Raw genomic sequence first — 24,600 nt, 5'->3', positions numbered from 1 at the left:
AATTAATCCCTAAAGGAAATTAAAAAAAATCCAAATTAAATACCATAATATTCTAGATATTAGGGCAACAATATACTAAAAATCAATCCCATTCTGTTCTAAAATTAATTCTACAATGTTTTAAGATGAATACCACGATATTTCGTAAATAAATCCATAAAATAAATTTAAAAAAAAAGATAAAAAATCGATGCAACAATATACTAAAAGCCAATCCCATTCTGTTCTAAAATTAATCCCACAATGGCTTAAGATTAATACCACGATATCTTGAAAATTAATCCTTAACAGAAATTTAATAATATTCTAAAATCTATACCACAATATCCTAAAAATTAATGCCACAATATAATAAAAATCAATTCTTATGATCCTTAATCCTATTCTGTTCTCAAATTAATCCAGCAAAGTTTTAAAACGAATACCACGACATCTTGAAAATAATCTATAAAATATATTTTTTTTAATCCAAAATCAGTGCCGTGATATTCTAAAAATGAATGAATATTCCAAAATTGAATGCCATAATATTCTAAAGGCAATCCCATTATATATTAGTATTAATCCCACGATAAAGTACTAAAAATCTATGTCACGATATTCAAGAAATCAATCCCACAATTTAATCCCAGAATGCCTTAAAATCCACAAATCTTCAAAAAGGTGTTAAAACGTTTAGAACCAATACCAAACTGTCAATAAAAAAATAAATAAATAAATTGTGGTATTGCTTAAGTGACAGAGAATAAGTGGTATTGAATCCAGATATGCTCGAAAATCAATAGATATATCTGATATTCATTTTAAGCCCTTTAATCCAAAAATTATATACGGATTAGCAAATAGAACCAAAAAAACACGAATTGTTATTAAGATTAATAGCTAAGTTACTCAGATTTCCATCTCTGATACATCTGAAGACCTTGTTACTGCTTCATCTGGAAGATCTCATTGAAGTGTTGACGAGTATCAGCAAATGTGGCTCCAGTTCACACATCTTTCCCAAAACTCGTGTTCCTAAAGTGATAATTTGTGTTCCAATTGATACATTTGTCACCAAAAATATTACAAACATTTTGCTTCAATTTCTTTATTTATCTACACATTTTCTCCTCATTGATAGATACATAATATATTTTAAATATTTTTGTAACAAAAAATTTTGGGTAAAAGACGCGATTGGACAATTTTTGTGCCATTTTTTTCTTTAATGTTTTACTCGCTTCTGCACGAAAATTACAAAGATTTTCTGGACGGAAAAATTTGAGAATTGGCTGAAAACAGGTGTGCCCACATCTTCCGGAGATAAATTCACAAAATTTCACGCACATTATCGATTCCTAAAAATAATATTCTCTATCACAGAAGTCACGTTATATATATATATTCTTTTTAGAAGAAGATCATTTTAGAAGACAACCAATTAAGACTGTGAAATGGAGCATTAAAAATAAGACGATTTTGGAAAGATTGATTGATTAATTAGTTCATGAGGGAGAAATTTTTATCCTCGGGCACTTGAATTTCTTGAAATTCTGAATTCTTTGTTGCGCAATTCTTGACTGGAAGTTCCTAATTTTATGGCTGAGGCAAGTAATTCTTTTGATAAGTTTGCTGCGTGGAAGTCACGTTCATTTGGCTCACGGGACTGATGCACTCCTCTTTTATCGGATGAGCCGCATGGGGCAGAGCTACTGGTAGACACAATGTATTTTTGAATTATTTTATTGCTAATTTCTAACCTTTTGAGACTTTCTACTACTCACATGGCGTTTCCGTCCAGTAAGGATAGGGAGTTGTGTCGAATCGTCGAGTACAGGGATTTGGTGAGGAGCTTCCGGAAACTGCTGAAGAAATTATTACTAAATATTTGGCTAAAAAATTTGGTTTGGAATGTAAGGTTATGTTGAATATAACCTCAAAACGTCTGTACACATTTTGAGGTTAAGAAAAAGATTGAAAGTGATAAAGATCCGATTGATTTCCGAATGACGTATTGCACTCATTCGTATAATTAGGTACTGAAATATTCTTAATCAAATTTTAAACGACTGGGTCGTTTAGTTAAGTTCTAGAGGTTAGAATTTAACACATTTTTAAACGTACGATTTACTTAAATACTGAAAATTATGCACTTAACCATCGTTTTTCTAAAAATAACTGCAGAAAATATGGTTAAGGAATTAATTAAGAATGTAGGGTTATGTTGAACTTAACCTAGAAACGACTGTACGCATTTTGAGGTTAAGTAAAATATTGAAAGTGATAAAAATGCAATTGAATTTCTGAAAGATTTATTGCATTCATTCATATAATTATTATTTAGAATTTAGGTACTCAAATACTTATAATCAAAATAGACTAGGCTATTTAGTTAACTTCCAGAGGTAAGAATTTATCGCATTTCTTAAACGTATGATTTACTTAAACACTGAAAATTCCCAGCGAGCACCAAATGCTAAGCTTTTTCAAATCAGCTGAAAACATATATTTTTTCAGCTGAGCTCTGCTGACCTCGAAGTTACACTAGCGATCGCAGTGGCAATTAGTCAAAGTTATTCTTTTTCCCCAATCGAGTGAGAGACTTTAATGCACTTGGTTTTTGTCTTTGCTGAGTTGAGTAGAAGCTAAGGTTAACCTTTTCCATTATTACAATTTTATGATTCTTACAATAACCACATTTGACATTAAAAAATTAAGCAAAAAATTTAAAATTCACAAAAATTTTAAAAAATCATATTTATAATATATTTTGAATAATATGTATTCTTAAACCTTTTCCGACCAATAAATTTAATTTTTTTATCTAATTTTATCAAAAAATATTGTGAATTCATTTATAAAAAAATATACTACACCTAAATTAAAATTGCATTGCCAAGAATTCTTGTCCGCTGTGATTTTAGAAAATTAATAACCCAAGAAATTCTTGGGAATTCTCAAGATATTTTGATATTTAATGAATTCTAAATTCGAGAAATATTGAAAAAACTTCGGAACCTCATGGAAATACCAAGAAGATCAAGAACATGTAGAATTTAGAGCCTCTATAATTTTTATTTAATGGTATACACAGTCTACTCAAAATTATTTGAAATGATTTCCAACAAATTAGCATATTTTCCTGACTTTAAAGGTATTTAAAAACTCTCTTCTAAAAAATATAAATGCATACCGTCGTTGCGGGTGACTTTGCACGTTTTTTCGCTATTTTTCAACTTTACCCTCTAAAAGTGGATAGTTAAAGTGAAAGGAAGGGGGTGAATGGGTAAAATTATTTGTATTTAGTTGTTAATGAATGGATTTTGTGCCACTAACATTAATTTTATAAAATTTTACTATGTTTAAAAAAATCAAGAAAAAAGGCTTGCACTGGGGATAAGGTGCGGGTGACTTTGCACTTTTTAATAAATACTAAAAAATCAACAATTTCTGATAATAAACGACAATGAAGATCTTCACATCTAATGGTAATTTGCACGAGATCTACAAGATGACATGATCGCCATCTTGATTTAACGTTTCTGTCCGCCATTTTGAATAACTTTCAAACCCTAAAACTGGTCCGATTGGGTTGCAATTTTAGTATGTTGTAGCTGATGTCAAGGCCTTTTCAAAACGTATCTATGTTCCAGTCTACGTCAAGTATTTACCTAGATACAGATGCTCAAAGTTTAAAATTTTGCAACACTCATATTTTGGCGGTCTTTATTTTTTAATCTTCAATATTTGAAACCTAAACGAAATGCCTCAGTAACCATTAAAAATGGTTGAGACTTTTTTTTTATATATTTATTTACTTTAACATAATTAAAAAATAAATAAACGAAAAGTACATTTAATTATTTTTTTTTATTTTTCATCTTTACGAAACAGTTTATAAGATTCTCAAATAATGCGCTGTTATAAACAAAAACATTACTTTTCTTTTTGTTTGTTTATTAGATCTCATCGCCTAACGATAGCGCTGTCTTTTTTCTGATGGTTTCAATAAAAGAAGCTCCCTGCAGTTCTGTATTCATAAAAATGTCAAAATTTTGAACTTGGAGCCCCTATATCCAGACAATCACTTGACCTAGGTCGGATTTTATATATGTTCTGAAAAGGCCTTGATATCAGCTAGAACATACTAAAATTTTAACTCAATCGGATGAGATTTTTGTTTTGACAGTTATTCAAAATGGCGGTTAAAAACGTCAAATCAAGATGGCGACCATTCCATCTTGTAGATATCGGTCATTTTATCCTAAGTTCCCACAAAATTGGATAATTTTTAGCCAAATACTTCTATAATAAAACTTTAGAAAGATCATTATATGCAATTTTATAACATAAATCATGCGTTCTTAGGAAGATAATAGGGAGAAAAAAATATTTTAATAAAAATAATGAACAAAATCGAAGTGGATTATTCTAGCCAGATAAATTTAGATTGGATTTGGACAATTTACTACTCTGAAATCGATTTTGGAATTGTACCTTCAGATAACTTTTTTACGGAGCCGTTTTTTGACAAAATACCTATATTAGCATTTCATTGACTATTACTGAAACTACAAGAATCCTTTTGAGGATCATTGTACCTTACTTGGTACTTAACATATCCCTATATACTTTGACATGGTAGACCGGATCGGCGAAGACTATCAATAAGTGCTAGAATTGTTCAAAGTCTCACGAACAGCAGAGTGCAAAGTCACCCCCCGAGTGCAAAGTCACCCGCAACGACGGTATCTTTTTAATTTAAAAAATGAATCATCAAATTGAATAAATTTTTCATTTAAAAAAGAATACGTACAGTATTAAAAAAACGATAATTATTGGTTTGTTATTTTACCACGATAATAAAAGTAGTTTTTTGCGTAAAAATACGCTTTAGAAAATTTATAATCGAAAATTTATAAATAGAAAAGTGCAGCATATACATTATGCATATGCATCGTGCACGGATCATACATTTATTTCACTTGTAAAATATAAAACATTTTATAACATAAAAAATATATATTTTCCGCATTTGCCGCAACAAACAAAAACGCTTTTATGTAAATTTTTCAACTTAAATTGTGATAAAACAATTATATTTTATTTTGTAGTATCCATAGAAATTTTTTTTTAGTATTTTTAAAAGGCATTATTGAACTCATTAACTCTTTCCGGACCGCAGCATATACTGTAAGCCAATTTCACTTTTTTTTTAAATCAAAAATATCTTTGCTCAGAAATTACAGTAGACTCTTTCTCAATCGGGAATATGGGGCAAAATGTCATCCGGTTTAGCGATAGAATTGAGCGTCAAAGCCTTTGTAAATTCCACAAAGGGCGCTCAATTATAAAGAATCACGATAAAATAGGAAGAACTACAGCGAATTTGAGCGAATTAGGTTCATAATTAAACGTGAAAATTGTCAACAAAATTCGTCGCCCGATTGAAAAAGATCCGATTGAGTGAGAGTCTATTGTAATTGAGGTCCTACAAAAAAATATTTTACATTTAGACATCCTTATAGTTTGTAATCATTCACAAGAATAGGATTTTTATCAGTTCTGAATAATTAAAAAAAAAGCATTGTTTTCCACAAAGTATTCATATGCTGCTTTGTGTACTCAGAGTCCCAAAAGAGGCGAAAGAGTTAAGTGGGGGAGTCACAAATTTTAAATGGATTTTTTTAAATGCATCTGGAACTTTATTTACCATAAAAAGTTAAAAAAGTAGAAAAATCCTGTTTCAAGATCAATTACAATAGTTGTGACCGACTGTGAGCATAATACATCAATGGCTGTTCCAGGAAAGATGCCAATATTTAATTGCGAAAATTGAGGAAAATATGCTTTTTGCAAAAGAAAAAACATATTTTTCATAAATAATGAATAATTTTATAACCCCCGACTGAATATTTGCTCAGAAAAAAATATTTTTTTTTCTCGGGAAAATAATGACGCAATTCACTAAAAAATGCAACATTTTTGGTCGGGAGTATGTTTAATACTCTTATTTGACCATTCTCTATAGGCAGCATACCGCAGCATAATTCCTATAATAATATAAGTAATAAAAATCGTGATTATAATATCCCCCAAGTTGATAAATAATTTCAGGGGAAATTCCAAGTCCATTTTGACATTTTGAGAGAAAAAGAAAAAAAATGAAAGAGAAAATTTGCTGCTAAATGCTTCCTGGCGCCATCTACCGGCAGTATTTAGTTCTGCCATCATCCACTGCGAGCGCTAAACAGTGCCATTTTTATGTATTTGCTTAGCACTTTTTGTTCGAGAGCTGCTGATTGGCCAGCAGACCGATTCAGCAAAAAAATGCTGAAAATCCTATTTTATTCTGCTAACTGTGCTAGCTGGGTTGTGCCTTTAACCATAATTTTTATACCAAATAACTGAAGAAAATATTGTTAAAGAATGTATTAAGAATGTTGGGTTATGTTAAACCTAACCTCAAATCGACTGTATGTATTTTGAGGTTATGAAAAAGATTGAAATTGATAAAGATCCGATTGAATTTTTCCGATTCCGAGAAGATCCGAAAAGATCCGATTGAAGGTTAGAATTCAACAGATTTATAAATGTGTGATTAATTTAAATTCTGAGAATTATGTTTTTAAGCATCGTTTTTCTAGAAAATGGCTGCAGAAAATAGTTACAGAACTAATTAAGAATGTAAGGTTATATTTAAAATAACCTCAAAACGTTTCTACAAATTTTGAGGTTAAGAAAAAAGATTAAAAGTGATAAAGATGATCCTATTATTGTGAATAAATACATTATTATTATTATTATTATATACAATTGAATTTCTGAAAGATATAATGCATTCATTCGTGTCATTATTATTTTGAATTCAGGTACTGAAGTACTTTTAATCAAAAATATAAAGTACTAGAATATTTATTTGAGTTCAAGTGGTTAGAAAAATATTCAATTTATTAAAATATTGAAAATCGTACCTTTAAGCGTCGTTTTTCTACCAAATAACTGCAGAAAATAGGGTTAAAGAAATAATTAAGAATGTGGGGTTATGTTGAACCTAACCTCAAATCGAATGTACGCATTTTGAGATTAAGAAAAAGATTAAAAGTGAAATGAATCCGGTAGAACTTTCTGAAAGACGTAATTTTTGAAATAATCTTAATCAAATAATAAAAGACTAGGGCGTCAAGTTCTAGAGGTTAGAATTTAACACATTTTTAAATCTACAATTTATTTAAAAGCTTAAAACTGTGTCTTTAAGCATCGTTTTTCTAGAAAATGACTGCAAAAAAATAGCTAAAGAACTAATTAAGAATGTAAGGTTATGTTTAAAATAACCTAAAATATTTAAACATAATTTTGATAAATACTTTTAAGTTTGATCGTATTACTATAATAAACGTAGGCTATTTTGTTAAGTTTGAGATCCCAAAACACAGAAAACTTTTAAATATGCAGGAAATTAAATTAAAATGTTACGTCTTATTAAGAACGACATAACCTAAAAGACATTTATTGTGATATTTTCAGTTCGGGAACGAATTTTCCTGCAAATTACAGGTATTTGGAAGTCAAGTAAAACGACCAATTCTCCTGGAAATTTAAAAAATTGTTTTCCTATCGAAATCCATTTTTAGGTTATGTTTGCATGCAAAAAACGCCTTCTTCATAACCTCAAATTAATAATGATAATAATATAAATTGGTGAATCGCTCTAAGATGGTGCGATTCATATTAGTTTAATTTAACTCTTGCTTTCTTTTTATTCAAAGAAGCTTCGTAATCTAACCTTAAAATATTTTAATGATTTGGACGAATTTTATGATATTTTTAGTTGGGATTTTAACAAGGATTAAAACTAGGTAAAACATTCTTCATGTTTTTTCACGTCTAGAATTTTTGGATCTTTCATTTCCTAGGTTAGAATTTATACACTGAGAAAAAACGGGGGTTCGATTAACTTTTTTTCCTCATAACTTTAACACTTTTTAGGTGTAAAAATATATCAACAGTTTTTAATGTTAATTTTACACCTTTTTAAGGGTAAAATTAACATGAAAAAGGGTAACTTTAACCCGTAATACACATAAAAAGCATAATATTTACACAGATTTCGGTTCAATGCTGCAGCGTAAAATAAACATTTCCGGAAGGTTATTTTAACTTTTCCGGATTTTAGTGTATAACCTCACATTCCAAAAGAGAGATTAAATTTTAGTATTAGAGCACTGTAGTACTCAAATACTTAAGGCGTCTACACATTGGGAGCAGTTTTCGTCAAAAATTGCGTTTTTGACAGAAATTTGACGTTTCCCCCTACAACGCTGCAGGGAATTTCCTTCAAAAAAGCAATTTTTGACAAAAATTGCTCCCAATGTGTAGAGACCTTTAAATGTATTTGAATAAAACTCAGAAGTTCAGGGGCAAGTAATGTCGGGAAAATCTACTCACCAATATTATTGGCCAGAGGGCTGTAGGAATTGATGCCGACGGATTGTACAGGCTGTTGCAGCTGAAAATCCATAAAAATATCCTTTTGAGGGCATTTACGTCAACACTCGGTCCATTTGAGGACATTTCAGTGACTCACCTGACCGTAGGAGTAGCTCGGTCGTGAGGCGCATGGGGAATAGTTTGGAATCTGCGAAGGTGGCATCCAACTGCCACAGGCTGCTCCTGTGGTGTCGTAACGCGGAAAAGTGGCATATGGGGCCTGTGGATAGATGGCTCTGGTGCCTAAGTTGCCTGGATAGGGATCGGTTTTGTAGAGTTTAGGGTAGGCTGGCCCAGTATTGCGATATGAGGGACGCTTCATCCGGCGACGGCGTCTGTAGTTTCCCTTTTCAAACATATCCTCACAGTCCCTGTTCACGGTCCACCAGCTACCTTTCCTTTCGCTTCCACCTTCCCTGGGGATCCTCACGAAGCACTCATTGAGACTCAGGTTATGCCTGATGGAATTCTGCCAGCCCTTAATGTTCTTCTTGTAGTAGGGATAGGTATTCATGATGAAATTGTATATGTCACTTAGGGTGGCTCTCTTTCCAGGGGAGTTCTTTGGAATGAATGAGAAATTAATAGAAAGCACAGTTCATCACCTACGAATGGCCTAGTGAACAATTTAATTTGAAATGTGAGGTTATGCTGAACATAACCTCAAAAAATGAAAAGCTTTTTGAAATGTCTTTTGAATAAATTACTATTGCACTAAAATTAAGATTCTCGAGTTTTTCTCTAAGGTATTAGAGCGTTAAAATAATTATAATACCTGAATTGCCATAACAATAAGAGCCACGTAGCTGTAGGGTGGTTTGGTTTCTGTTGATTGATATCGTGCATCTGACGTTGAAGATGTTGTTGTAGTTGTTGTAGCTGAACTGTTGATACAAAACATTTTCTTAGTTCCAAATTTAAAGTAAATATCAATAAATATCAATTTTGTTGTGAAATAAGGTTATGTTCGGAATTAACCTCAATCTAACATAACCTTCAAATTTTAAATGAATGTCTTTTAGATAGAAAAATCTTACAATGCTAAGAACAGCATGTAAAAATTCATCCACCTTGGCTGTTTCATGTTGAATTAAAAAGATCACGCGGACATAACCAAAAGTTGATCAACGTTTTTAGGGATTGGTGATACAAAAGTTTCCAAAAAAATCATCAAAAGTGATTTGTAATGATGTTAAGCAGAAATAATGCTAAAAATTAATAAGCTTACATCACCTGAAACACATTCTACTTAAGGTTACACTGATTACAAGATTTTAAGGTTATTCCTCTAAATATAACCTCACTTTACATCATAACCTCCTGCCTCTACTCTTGATATTCAAAGTAAAAACTGTAATAAAATACCTACCAAACAGCTGTTGATGGATTGTCTTCTGGTCCCAAATTCGACGACACTTCTTCATTCTTTGAAGGGATCTGGGTGGAAGTTGCCACATCCTGAGGCCTCTGGATGACGGTGGGAATCGGCGAGGGGGCTTTCACATGATCATAGGGGGAGGCTTAATGAGAAAAATTCCTATGAAATTATTTCACGATTTTTTTCCACGCAAAATCTATGGGATTGATGAACTCATGTCTCTTTTAGAAAAAAAAGAATCTCAAGCTTGGGTTTTGCGCAATTTGAACCACTGACCCTATTATCAAATTTCCATTGATAAGGTTTCATTTTGCAAAAAATGGCAAGCTGCTTTTCGCGATGAAATCATAGAAAATTGCCTCATGAAAACACCATGTGGACAAATGTCCAAATTAACCCTATAAGGACGACTAGGTCATTAAACAATTTTTTTTTCTTTATTAAGAGTCATTATATCTAATAAAAGTGATTTATGTTTTCATCAAAATGGAATGTTTTGAAGTATTTTGATCAAAATACGTCAAAATTCTTCAGTTTGTCGACATTTTCTCATCATAATATTCCGAAATCGTACTCAAAATAGGCATTGATAGTAAATATTTTTATTGTTATTGTTTATCATTTGGAATTATGCCCAACGCACAATAACTTTTGTTTGGGAATATGTTTTCAAAATTTCCTATGAGAAAGAGCAAGATGACTAGATTTCTGTTTCATTCACTCTCATTGAAATGTTAAAAACATGTTTATAAAATAAAAAATATTGTGCGCTGAGCATTATGCTCAGCGAACAGTAACTTTTATTTTGTAATATGTTTTTGATATTTTAATGAGAGTGAATGAAATATAGATCTAGTTATTTCGCTCTCTCTCATATGCAATTTTGTAAACATGTTTACAAACAAAAGTTATTATGCGCTTAGCATTATGCCCAACGCTCAACAATTCAACAATTTTGTAAATATTTATTTGACAGTTCAGTGGTAATGAATGATACTAACACCTAGTCATCTCGCTCACTCTTATAGAAAGTTCCGAAAACTTGTTTACAAATCAAAAGTTATAATGCGTCGGATATTACTTTTTTCATTGTTGGACCGTTGTAAACTAACATTTTACAATTTATTTATTTTTCCCACTTTCGTACTTAATATAATGCGTAACGCACAATAACTATTGTTTTGTAAACATGTTTTTTGAGTTCAAATGTGAGTGAAAGAGATGAAAATCTAGTCATCTCGCTCATTCTTGCAGAAAGTTTCGATAACATGTTTTCAAAACAAAAGTTATTGCGCGTTGGGCATAATATTAGGTCACTTGAGAACAAATATTTTCAATTTATATCGCTCATTCGAAATTACATGGAACTAACTTTTATCTCTCATTGAAAATATATTAAAATTTATAATTATCTTTATTGCAAAGATATATCAATCAGGAGAAAATGGATCGATTTACAAGTCTGATATAAAACTGTTTTTTTATTAGTAAATCTTCCTAAAATTAATTGCATTACCTTTTATACAAATTTCATAAGCTTGAGGTATAAAAAAAATAATTTGAAGTAATTAAAGAAATATTTACTTTTTATCAAATATCAATATAATATATTGAGTATTTTTTTAATTTTCAATAAATGTAATAAAATTTTTAATTTTTTTTATTTTGAAATGAAACGTAATTTGAACATGCTTACATAGAGCTCTCCTCCGATATATTTGGCTCTCCTATTTTGGAGTGACAGCTGTCAAACACATGAGAAAGTCAAAAAATCTACTTTCTCAAATGAGTTTTAATTTATCATTTTGGGTTTTAATCACACGAATATCGGTGATCTCAGTAATTCCTTTAATTTGTCAAATAAAAACCTTAAATTTTTTAAATTGACTTCTGTCATGTTGAGAGTAGGTTTTCGAAAACATTAAGCCGAATCAAAAGTCTTTTCGTTTTTTTTCTCGCAAGAGGAAGTTCCCGTATTTGGCGTTTTAGCCCTAGAAGTACATTTCAAACTTTCGAATTTTGAAGTACCTGACACGCTAGAGGAGACCGGGACAGTTTGGCCAGCAAATAAAATTTTTACTTGTCTAATTTGTAAGAAAACATATTTGAATCAAACTGGTAAATATTTTAAGAAATAAGGAGGGCATTAATTACAGGAGAGCAGAGTTGAGTGAGAACCGTTTGAGACCGAATTAACGTCAAAATAAATATATCCAGATAGCGTTTTGACCGGTTTGCGGAATCTTTGTTTTTTCTATTTAGTTTTTTACACTTTTGTTTTTGGTAATTTTTGTTTTTGAGAAACTTTGTCTTTGGAAATCTTGTCTTTCATATATTTTAAACAAGTATATTTTATTAAATAAAATAATGATATTACAATTGTGTTTTTTGAAGTTTTTAGTTTCGCCCTTCAGGGCAAAAGGAAATTTTCTGTGTTTTGGGAAGTTATCAGTATCGCCTGTCGGGGCAAAGGGAAATTTTCTGTGTTTTGGGAAATTTTTAGTTTCGTCATTTTGGGCAAAGGGAAATTTTATGTTTTTGGGAGGTTTTTAGTATCGTCCTTTGGAGCAAAGGGAAATTTTCTGAGAAAAAGGAAATTTTTGGAAAGTTGTAAAATATACTTGTGCAAAAGGTGTGACAGACAAAATTTCCGATAATTGTGCAAAATGTATGAAAGACAAAATTTTCAAAGACAAAGTTTCCAAAAAACAGAAATTACCTAAGACAAAGATTCCAAGGACAAACTGGGAAAAATAAAAGTGAAAAAACAAAATGGAAAAAACGAAGATTCCCGATCCCGTTTTGAGCATTGAACTAAAATTTTCATTTGACGTTTGTTCGGTTTCAAACGGTTCTTGCTCACCTCTGCAGTACCTAGCGAGCTCCAAATTCTAACCAATTTCAATTCAGCTGAAAACGCCGCATGTATTTTCAGCTGAATTCTGATAACTTTAAAACGACAGTGCCATTTCCATATAGTATTTGGTTAGCACTTTTTGTTCGAGAACTACTGACCGGTCAAAAATATGCTGATCAATTCAGCAAAAATATGCTGAAAACGCTGCTTTTTTCAGCTAACTGTACAAAATGGCAATAAGAGTTCAAATCTACCAAATGGTACTTTCCCCTATTTGGGATTGAGTAATGGGGAGGCGTGACGACACTGAAAACGCTTTTTATGCGTATTTTTAAAGAAAGCTAGGCTTTAACGCAATGTAATTTAGATAGACAAAACACTTAAGGATCTAGATCTACACTGAGAAAAAACGGGGGTGCGATTAACTTTTTTTGCTCATAACTAACACTTTTTGGATGTAAAAATATATCAACATTTTTAATATTAATTTTACACCTTTTTAAAGGTAAAATTAACATGAAAAAGGGTGGCTTTAACCCCTAACATACCTAAAAAGCAACCATAATATTTACACCGATTTCGGATCAATACTTCAGGGTAAAATAAACATTTCCGAAATGTTATTTTAACTTTTTCGGATTTCTCTCACTGTAGATTAAATTATGGACTCAATGTAACCCTACCTTCCCTACCTTTAATCACATAATCAGTTTCTTTAATTTATTTTGCATTAATCGTCAATATAGGGGAAAGTGGTCTGCCTTTGAACGAAAAATGATGTTCAAAATTTGAGATTTTTTTCAGAGTAAACTACAACATAAGTTTTACTTTTCACTACACCAAAATATTCTCTTGTTCATTAAGCTTCTATGCTTACCCCATTCAGGACTCGCAAGTCCTCAGTTTTTCCTGGTGAGGAACTTAAAAATGTTATGTCGATATATTCAAAGGCAGCCTGCATGGTCTGCCTTTGAATGTGTTTGGGCAGCCTTTGAATCTTAATTTTTCACTGAGAATATTAGGGCTGTAACATTAAACGGCCCATAATTGATTAGCATGAACCCTAATGCACTCAATAAAACCACCACTGTAGTCAAAATTCATTATACAACAACATTTTTTACATTTTTCTGAAGCACTGTTTTTCACTTGAAAATTTGTAATAAAACACCATTGAATTTGACAATTGTCAGTTTGAAACATCTCGGCCGGACCAAGATAGCATTTTATAAGTATTTGTATGACATTCGTCAGACCAAAGTAGGAGTTCTATTCTGCTCCCGGACAGGAAGCTGTCAGATGTTTCAATGCATGGAAAGAGAGGATTCAAAGGCACACGACATTAAGATTCAAAGGCTGCCGCAGAGCAATATTTGCAAACTTTTATCACTCACAAAATTTGTCTCATCTGAATCAAAATGTTTTTGGAGAAATACCATCCAAGAATAACCTTCTATGACTCACAATAGAAGATTTGTTCGAAAAATTATTTTAATTATGAAAAAACACATGAATTGTGGAACATCAAAATTACAGTTTAGAGCTCAGATTCGTTTTTTTGCCCTAGCACCTAGAAAATAAGAGCTAGGGTCTGCATTTTTTGATGACTTGTGAGGATTATGAATAGCTATCTAATAGTTAATAGAAAAGAATTTATGCTTTAAAGAAAAGTGAAAAAATTGCAATATTCAAAGGCTGCCGCATTCAAAGGCAGACCACTTTCCCCTAATATATATTTCCATAAAATTTTGGTTTAGTTTTAAATTTATTGAAAAAAAAACCTATCAAAATTAATTTTAAATAAATACATAAAGGAATTTGGTAAATACTTATTTCGTCAGGATCGTCAGGGTACTTGTTATCCGAGGACGAGTGGGACATTGGTGTCCCAAAGACAAAAACAATTTTTTGGGCAACAGGGAGTTACTTTGTCCCCCAAAGGTCGAAAAATTAGTTTTTATTTTTGGGACACCGGGTTTATAGTTTATGAGCTTTTATTTTTTTATTCGTCCTTAAAGGGTTAATCTTATTAGGTCATTTTTAGGACAACTCAGAGAGATGAAATTTCCTCAATAAACAATTTATGACTCAATTTTTATGTTGAAAATTGAGCTTGTGACGATATTTATTCTGCTATTCTGTCTTCAATTGCAATTTTCGATGGTATTCTCAATTTTTCCCCTAAATCAGCAATAATTTGACCTACTGTCCAAAAAAGAAGTGTACAACCGAATAATGCTTTTCATTTTACTCAGACATACTGTTGGCTTTTTAAATGTTCTTTTTGTGATATAATTTCTCAAAAATTGCGCTATTGCACAAAGCACCAATAGCGCAAAAATTGAGGTCATTTGGCATGATTTAGTGGATGAATTGTCGATTGGCAATTGAGGTAGGTATCATGCATAAATGCAAAAATGCGTGTTTGTTCATGGGGATTGAAAATTTCATCTGTAGCTTGACATTGTGCTGGTTTATGCGGCGGGAAAAGGGTATTGTTTGTAGTCACATTGTGGAGAAATTTCACTCATAGTGATTCATTTGCTGCAAATTAATGGGAAATTGAAAAAAAACTCACCTAGATGATGGGCGATACTCGATAAATGCTCGTACTTTATTTTTGGGACAGGAAGAATATTCTGGGGAGAGAGAAGAACATTGATTAGTCGGGAATTACAAGTTGTTCCTATAAAAGGGGCTGACGCACTTAATATCCAAAGTTTTACTATCGAAAATATTTTGAGCTCCAGTGGTTAGTGGAAAATGTTTAAACGTGATTTTAAGAGACCTTAAATAACTTTATAGACCTAATAAATTTTCTTAGGGATTCTTATTTTTATTAGGCTATCACAGTGTACACAGAGAATTAGTCTTGTAAATAAACATTCATTGAATAATCAAAATTTTTTAAATTGATAATATCCAGGAAGATTAAAAAATATCAATAGGTTATATTAGAATTTGCTTTTTTGCGCACACATAACCTCAAACTCCCATAACCTATAGAAGAACATATTTTATTTTAATGAAATATCCTGAAATATTTATCCGTCGGGCTAATAAGACATTATTACTTTTTAATTAGGAGATAACCGGCATGTTATTTCCAAAACTCACAAAATTATCTTTAAATCTTATATAGCATTTAGTGTACTCACTACTACAGACTTTATTAAGAAATTTCTCATATTTATTTAAATACTCAAAAAATAATCCACGTCTTAAACATGCAGTATCTCCCTTAGGTTTTAAAAACAGCAAAAGACTGCAATTACTTTATTTTGAAAATAAAGAACGAAAAATTTGCAAAAATGAAGAACGAGAATTTTTTATAAATAAACAAGAGGTTATGTTTGCAATATTAATCATCCTGGAAATAGCACAATCTCTGGACATCTTGCATCATAGTGCGAGTGTTCTACCACTTGACCCACTTGACCCATTGAGTGCTCAATTTAGGTTATGTTATGCTCAACATTAAATATTTAAGGCAGAGGTATGCAAGAACTGTTGAAACCGAATAAACGGTAAAATAAGTTTATTCAGGTAGCGTTTTGATCATTCACGTGCAAGTTTCATTTGACATTTGTTCGGTTTTAAACACTTCTTGCACAATTCTGATTTAAGGCATACGTTTATATGGTCGAGTACCTAATCAATTTTAATTTTCAAAGACTTATTCATCAATCATTTATCAATTATAAAAAAAAGCTGCTCAAAAGTTCCTTGATTTTTAAATTATTCAAATTTGAACCTTAAAACGTTGAATAATTTTAGCCAATTCATTATTTTTTCAATTGAAAACATTTCTTGATTATTTTTATTATATTTTTCTAAATAAATTAAGTCTTTTTGAATTGAGAAAAGTTATTAAATTGAGTTTGGAATTTTACTTTTCAAAAGATGATTGTCATTTTCCGAGATTAGATCATATTTACGTAACCTCATATTCCAGAATAGCCTTTTCAGCAAAGAAGAGAACCACAGGCCCAAAGTTTCTTATGTCTCACAAACATAGTGTTTTTTTCACTACAAGAATTTTTCGTACAGTGCCCGCTCTCTAATCCGTATCGGCGTAATCCGAACGAATTATCGACGGTTACATTTGAAATAATTCTGAGGTCATGTATGCATGTGTGATGAGCAATGACAATGAATTATCCTATGATGTTTTTGTTTATTAAATGAAGTATAATAGCATAGAATTCTCTAATTATGTCTTTTTAAGCTTCTTTAAAACTTTTATTCTATTTCTACAAAAAACCTTGTATTATATTTTCGAGACGTTAGACAAATTCAAAAAACCTGTGTATCAGTACGATACCAAGCTTAGAGCCCAAACGGTCAAAGATAGTGACTTGAAACTTTCAGGGACCACTCCCCACATAAGGCGATTGAAGGACCGTTTACACTCCCCTTATTTTTCCGAAAATTCCCCTTGAATCATTTCTAATAACGGTTTTTCAAAGTCAAAGGTTAAAAAGGCTCTAGAAAGAAAATTTCTCAGCCGGATGGTATCATGTTTGGACTCGTTAGAAAGGTCTTGGAATTTTTGAAAGACTGAACCGGTTCGAATCCAAGTACCTTTATACCGTTGTGTACCTTTGAGGTATAACGTCTGAGTTACAAATTCGAGCATTCCGCAAAGCTCAGACACTTTCCACACTGAGAGAAATCCGAAAAAGTTAAAATAACATTCCTGAAATGTTAATTTTACCCTGAAGTATTGATCCGAAATCGGTGTAAATATTATCCAGGTCTATTAAGGGTTAAATTAACCCTTTTTCATGAAAATTTTACTCTTGAAAAGGTGTAAAATTAACATTGAAAATGTTGGTATATTTTTACACCTAAAAAGTGTTAAAGTTACGAGGAAAAAAGGTTAATCGCACCCCCTTTTTTCTCAGTACACGCCTTTTTTGCCAAAGTTTGAGTGTTTTTCTGCCCATTTAATTCTAAGCCTATTAAAATTATTCTATTGCTTAATATAATAGATTGTTTTGGGCCAAGAGCTGAACTTTCAATTTAACCGTCAGCCACTTTTAGTGAAAAAAAATCCGAGAAAGTGTCTGAAGTTTTTGGCAAAATTTCAGAAAAGCCAAAAGAAAAGCCATCAAGTGTGGAAAATTGTGACGGGAGGACAGTAAATCATCATACTAAAGTGGAAATAGCTTTTCAATAGCTCAGATGATTTATTTGACTAAAAATTGTGACTCGTGGCTAATTAAATAGAAATTAATTTCTCTTGGGGCTAATTAAGAAGTTGCGAGGAAATTTTCGGACAGTGAGAAAAAATCGTTTAAAATTGGGCTAAGTTTAAATCTTGTGCACAAAAGATCACGTGGAACGTGAAAATAGTGCAATTGAGCATCCCATTCTTCGGATGCTGCATAAGAGAGAATATAATTGGAATGGTGATATTTTCTGGGGCTGAGTGTGGGTGTTTTTTCGGGATTAAAAACTGCTTAGGTTGATATATTCACAACAGCTGGGGCTTCTTGTCCAAAGTGAGGGATTGCGGTGCTCAGTGAAAATGGGAAGATGATATTTTCTCTTTTGCACTGAGGAGATCTCATGAAAATTGAGACAGAGAAGATTTCTTTCAATTGTTCTGCAGAAATAAGCAATACTTATGGCACTTCCTGGGAGATCTGTGGCCTATTCTGACCTCTGAAACTTTGCAACTTTGCAAAATTTCTCTTTGAAACAAAAAAAAATTGTTAAGGAAATAAGGTTCAAATATTTTTAATTAATTGAACATTATTTACGATTATGTAAAATTTCAAGACCTTTCAACTAAAACCAAATTTGACTATATTAGTTGAGAAATAAACCTTCTGGAAAGTGATTTCACTTGGAATTTCCCGGCCCTTATCCAAAAAGGGAAGAAATCGTTGGAGGCATTTTTTAAAAGATATCATGATAACATATAAAGCAGGGGTCGTTAGAAGTCGATATCTTGTACCGTTTGGCCTCTAACTCGCTAATGAGTTGACAACTTTTTAAATTGTATTGTTCTCTCTTTGAGTTCGAGCAATAAAATCTCAAAGTAGCAAGTTTTCTCTAAAAAAAACTTTACTATTTCAATTTAAAAAAAAAGTGTTTTTATTGAGAATTTATAAACAAATCATTTCACTTTCTAAATTATGTTACAATACTGACAAACTTCGCCCTAGCAAATAACAACAAAATTCTCATACGAAATTCCAGCAATAATAATAAAAAACATCACAGTAGGGGAGACTGGGGCAAAAAGTCACAAAACGGATATTTTATTTTTTTTACAAACTACTCGAACACCCCAGAAATTTCTAATTAGCGCAGTTTTATAGGAAATTTACCGCTCTACAACTTTGTTGTTCGAATTCTAGGAAACATACAACATCGAAGAAGGTCTATGGAAGCTATCCATGGAAAAAAATAAGCCGCTATCTTATTTATCTTGGAAGATATTGAATTTTGAAATTTTCGATTTGTTACTTTTTGCCCCAGTCTCCCCTAGTGAATATTTACTTTTTATTTTATTTTTGCGTCTGCCGCCGACTTATCAACCAAATCTATCATAAGGAAAAATGGTAGAAAATTTTAGGAATTAGCAAAAAAAAGTAACTAGGGGACCTGTGCCAAATTTCGGACAACTTGTAATATCGGACAACTTACAATATCGGACACTTTTTCTGTTTCCCAAATTTCCGTACATATTCAATTTTTTCTCAATTTCTAGGACTAGAGCTTGACCAAATTCCAAAGAAACATGAAGTGCCGCCTATACAAACGCAATGCCATAGAAAAATACTTAGAAGAGTTCCGAAAGGGCAAGGGACTTCGAAAAATTTGGTGTTTGATAAACACACAAAAAAACCATTCTTTTATTCACTGAGGAAAACAGGGTGCGATTAACTGTTTTTCCTCATAATTTTAACACTTTTTAGGTGTAAAAATATATAAACATTTTTTAATGTTAATTTTACACCTTTTTAAGGGTAAAATTAATATGAATAAGGGTTACTTTAACCCCTAAACATCTAAAAAGCATAATATTTAAACCGATTTTTACCAATTGGGTAAATTGTACAGTAGAGCCCCGCTATAGGCCATTTTTGGTTTCAGATTTGACACTTGGGTCGCACTATAGTCCATGTCATTTTTTCAAATTATCAACGACTACTAGTATTGAAATTGCTCGATGGCTTCCACTTTCTTTGCGATTGTGGTACTTGTCCTCGCTCTCTTCATTATGGATCACAATTATCACAACTACTCAATAAATTTTGCCAAAAATATTAAAATAATTATGACAACATTGCATGTCGCGTACTAAAAAACATAACCTAACTTAAAATCAATGTTTTGAAATCAACGGTCGATAAATTGTGGATTATAGAACGATGGCCTATAGCCGGTTCCTACTGTACGTCGATGATCAAAACGCTACCAGAACAAACTTATTTTGACTTTTATTCGGTTTCAACGGTTCTTGCACACCTCTGCATTATAGAATCAAAATTCTTATGATCTGCTTATAGCGCTCTTGATTCCGTCTCTGATCACTGTGACTAAGATACTTGTCCTTAAATTTTAAACATAGAAAAAATTTAGTCATCACGAAGCTTGGGATCGTACGAAGCTTAGGCACTTTTCCCTTAATCCTGGGGATTTTTACGTAAACTCACCAGGGACCACTTATCCGAATAGGATGGCACTGAGCTATCCAGTGGAGTTAAATCAACATTTGACGACATTGGCACTGGTTTAGGAGAAAAATCAAATGAAACACTCATTTCTACGCACTAAATCCTCAAATTCCAATCTTTGGAAGGAATTTTGCACTTAAATCCGCACAAATTGTTCACTTACTGGAAGTGTGAGGTGATAAGGGATATCTCTTAAGGAATAATCATCACTCATCCGACTGAGGAAAATTAATATGTTTTTGAAAATAACACAACAAACAATTATAACTTCTCCTCATTCACTTTCTTTGGCGCTCAGATTCTTCACAATTTATTTTATTACTGCCACTTTGCGACAATTTATTTACTAAACATCCTGAAAAGTTTACTAAATAGTATCTTCGATGAACCTCATCTCAAGTTAACAGAAAAAAAATCAACAAACAATTTTTCACTTCACTGGTTCTCGGCGGTATTTCACTCAGATTTTTCTTTCTACTTTTCCTTCACAAAAACTCCTAAAAATTTCCTCCAAAAAATCTTCCTTATCAACACCAAGAAAGTTCAACTGGGGGTTGTATGGAAAAATTCTCAAGAACTGCGATTTAGTAGCAATTTCTCGACTATACTGCACAAGATTCAGAAGCTAACTAATTACCGGACGACTTGCGACTTTGGCGGGAGTCGAATCGTTTCTGACTGGCTTGGAAATTTCTGATAGACTCTGTATTTTTCGCTTTTTCTCCTCCTCCAACACACACACTCATCCCTAGCACAAGTGTTTTGAGCAATTTCCCAGCTGAAGCTTATCGCATGCATTATAAAGCAATGGTGGAGGAAAATTCGCCTAATGCTCGAATGGATTAGAATGAATTAGAACTCATCTTAAATTGTATAACAGTTTGAAGGCCAAAACACATTAACTATACAAATCCCAGAAATCGGTTAGCTGAGACACACACTAATGTCATGTTATATTATGATACTATTCCAATGTAAATTGAAAAGTGGAAATCTTTTTCCTTAACGATTATCAACTGTTCTTTGTATTGGTTCCTGTCACGACTATTTGGTGGTTTTGGAACACGACGACAAGGAATATGCAAAACAGTCGAGATAGAAACCAACAAAAAAGAAATGTCGATAATGCAGCGGCACTTAAGAACAGTAAGACGCTAAAAACAATGTTCAGGAAAAAGATTTTTATTATTATTATTATAGAATATTTTATTGAGATACTTTTTGTACATTTACAAAATAATTACATTGTAAGTGTTCCAAATCATTGATTTGCTTCAATTTTAATACATTATTAAGAATATTTGAATTGTATTAAGAAATAAAAGATTAAGAAAAATAAATTAAGCACAAAAAGATTTTCCTTTTTCATTTATCATTGGAATAGGCCCATTATACTGTGTCACGTTTAGGATCTGATTAACGAGTTCACAACCTTTTAGATTATATTGCTCTCTCTTTGAGTCCTAGCAATAAAATTGCAAAGTAATAAATTTTCTCTAAAAAAAGCTTTTACAGCGCTTTAAAAACTTCAAAGCGTTGAAATTAGAGAGTAAAGCGGTCTTCAAAATACAGCTTTAGCCCCTTTATCCGAGTTCCCGAAGGTTTCAAAATCCTAAATAGCGAGCTATTTCATTGCTTTTTAAAAGTCTAATGTCATTCATCTTTAATAATCTAATCCTAAGTTAAGTTTTTCCAAAAAATCGTTATAGATAAGAAATTAAAGCAGTTAAGTCATTTGGTTAGGCCTTAGGTCTGAAACTCGTATAATTTAATATGTATTTCTCACAAGAATTATAACCTAGAGGCCAAAAATAGCTTCTTCACGTTAAAACACATGTAAAACTTCAACAAATTTCAAATTTGTTATCTTTAAAGAGAAAAGTCATAATCTAGAAAATGCCATATGTTACATATTCCTCAATGATCAAAGACGCACACCAATCAGGTGGACCAATCAGCTCTAGTACCTACCATATCAATTAAGGAGCTTTTTAAAGGCAAAATACAGAAAATCTCAGAAAAAAATATTGTTTGTCTAATAGTAAAATGTTACAGAAATTTGCGGTTACGCTATAAATTGCTTATAGGTATTTTTTAGAATGATATGGTATATCGGGTATATCTGGTAAGTGTATCGGCTTTACCTTTCTCGTCAAAACTCGTGAATTCAGCTTTCCAAACTTAACCGTTTTGCATTCAAACCCATTAGGGTGCACAAAAGATTAATTTAAAAGAATAAAAATAAAAAGTAAATAGGGTAAGTGTGCCAAATTCCGGCCAGCTTGCAATTTCGGACACCTTTTGTGTTCCTAGAATTTCCATAAATTTTTAGTTTTTGCATACTCTAGAAAGATTATACAATGCAAAAGAATAACAAAAAATGTAGCTTCGACAAACGAGATGACGTGAAAAAAATATTGGAAGAATTCCCGAAGGGCAAGGAACTATGAGAATGAAGGTGGCCGAAATAGGGCACCAAAGCTATGTCTACATTTTTATTCATTTTAAAATGTATTAAGAATGAATTTAGAGTAAATAAAGACGATAAACTGTCTACAAGGTTCTAAGCAACACTCCTTAAGTAGAAGGAATAAAAAAATCAATTTCTATTAAATATATTACATTTCAAACTTGAGACTTTGGCGCTTGCATGCAACTATGCCGAAATTTGGCACACTTACCCTAAATAAAATACAGATAAAAATCTTAGGAACAGTTCGGAACTGTTCTTAATAATAAAAAAGATAAAATATTTTAATTAAAAAAAATACTGAATCATGTCATACGGAGCTAGGTTATTGGTAGCTCTATTCTTAGTAAAGAAATAATAATATTCTATGACACATTAAAAAAAACATTTGTAGGGGTAAGTAGAGCACCTTTGATTTGGGACTCTTTTGAAACTGAGAATTTTTCTCCTAAAATTTGATTTTACCATATTAGCTTCACAAACGTTGGTGAAGCTAAATTGTTGTCGTTGTGAAGCTAAATTACAATATGATGAAACGTAATTTTATTTAAAAATCTATTTCAGAAGTGCCCCAATTCAATAGTGCCCCACTTCTCTTATCTTTTGTTTTATTTCAACTTTTTATTAATTAAAATTTAGTTAATTCATTGATTTATGTATTTGCGAGTGATTTATTTAGAAAAATTATGATATCTATTTTTATAATTTTCTGTTTTTTTTTATTTTAATTTTCTTATAAATCTGACATCTTTATATATTTTCAACAGGTTTAATTCGTGTTTCAAATTCAATCAAAATCGGGCAAGATGAATTATAGAAAAAATATTTTAAGAATTGAAGATTCGAAAAAAAGGAACTTGTAGTCATTTAAAACGATTTAAAAAAATGTTTGATATGTTACAAGACTTATAGTTTCTGTTGTGGTTTCAAAAAACCCTTGGGGGAGACAGAGACAAGATTAGCCAGGGATAGTGACTAAGTCTTACGAAGTAATTAAAAATAAACACCTTTTCTATTTATTAAAATTTGTATCAACCTGATACAAACATTTTTTTTCTACAAATTATGCAACAGAGAGCTGAACTTCATTTTTTATAACGCTTCAAAATAACAAAATGTTCTTTGTCGATAAATTACATAATTGCTTTCCCTTAGAGTTCGAGCAATACATTTTTTACATGAGCTTTGTTCGTGTTGACGAATTCCGCAGAGCAATTTGACAATGAAAAACCACAAAAGCTACATAATATCAAAGAAAAAAAATTCCTCAAAAAATATTTTGGCAGAAAAAAGATACTTTTCATCAAACAATCCAACAGCTGAAAAAAAATTTCTAATGACCCAGAACTTCTCCTGGTTGCTGCACTAAAAATCCTCCTGGTAAGCACAAAAGTTGCCAAAATATTTACGCAACTTTGAGAAAAGAAAGCAAGAAAATAGAAAATCCTCTGGTAGAATCATGAATGGAGTTAGTAATTTCCATACATGGGGCTTAATTGGAAAATGTTGATGTTTGTTGAGGGCAAAAGCATCAACATTTGGGGCAAAAGTTTGCACAAAATGTTTAGAAAATATCTCACACGATAAATATTGCATTGAGTTACTGTTGAGGAGTTTTGCACATAAATATTTTTATCATCCCTCAAGGTAGAATGAGATTTCTTTGTTTATTTATTTCTTTTTTTCTTCTATCACCATCTCAAACACAAAAGACACAATTTGATAAATA

The 24,600-nt window shown here is 31.6% G+C and overlaps 1 protein-coding gene across 11 annotated transcripts; it reads right to left on the bottom strand.

The window, feature by feature from the left end:
* Positions 1-1,074: 1,074 nt before the first annotated feature.
* Positions 1,075-21,084, bottom strand: LOC129806118 (forkhead box protein L2-like). 11 transcript variants are annotated; one of them, XM_055854486.1, is made up of 9 exons: positions 20,565-21,081; positions 20,381-20,454; positions 15,286-15,346; positions 9,842-9,992; positions 9,248-9,356; positions 8,570-9,034; positions 8,431-8,512; positions 1,767-1,844; positions 1,075-1,694 (listed from the first exon to the last, which is right to left on the bottom strand). In XM_055854486.1, coding segments are annotated over exons 1-9 (1,137 nt in total). In that variant the 5' UTR covers positions 20,566-21,081; the 3' UTR covers positions 1,075-1,578. The 11 variants fall into 11 exon arrangements, with proteins under 11 accessions (XP_055710461.1, XP_055710463.1, XP_055710460.1 ...); XM_055854488.1 differs by having other exon boundaries at positions 1,075-1,691; XM_055854485.1 differs by having other exon boundaries at positions 1,767-1,847; positions 20,565-21,077.
* Between the last annotated feature and the right edge of the window lie 3,516 nt (positions 21,085-24,600).

This window comes from Phlebotomus papatasi, chromosome 3, assembly GCF_024763615.1.
Source record: "Phlebotomus papatasi isolate M1 chromosome 3, Ppap_2.1, whole genome shotgun sequence".
NCBI lineage: Eukaryota > Metazoa > Arthropoda > Insecta > Diptera > Psychodidae > Phlebotomus > Phlebotomus papatasi.
Note: the sequence above shows the minus strand (reverse complement) of the source record. Positions and strands in the feature narration are given on the sequence as shown.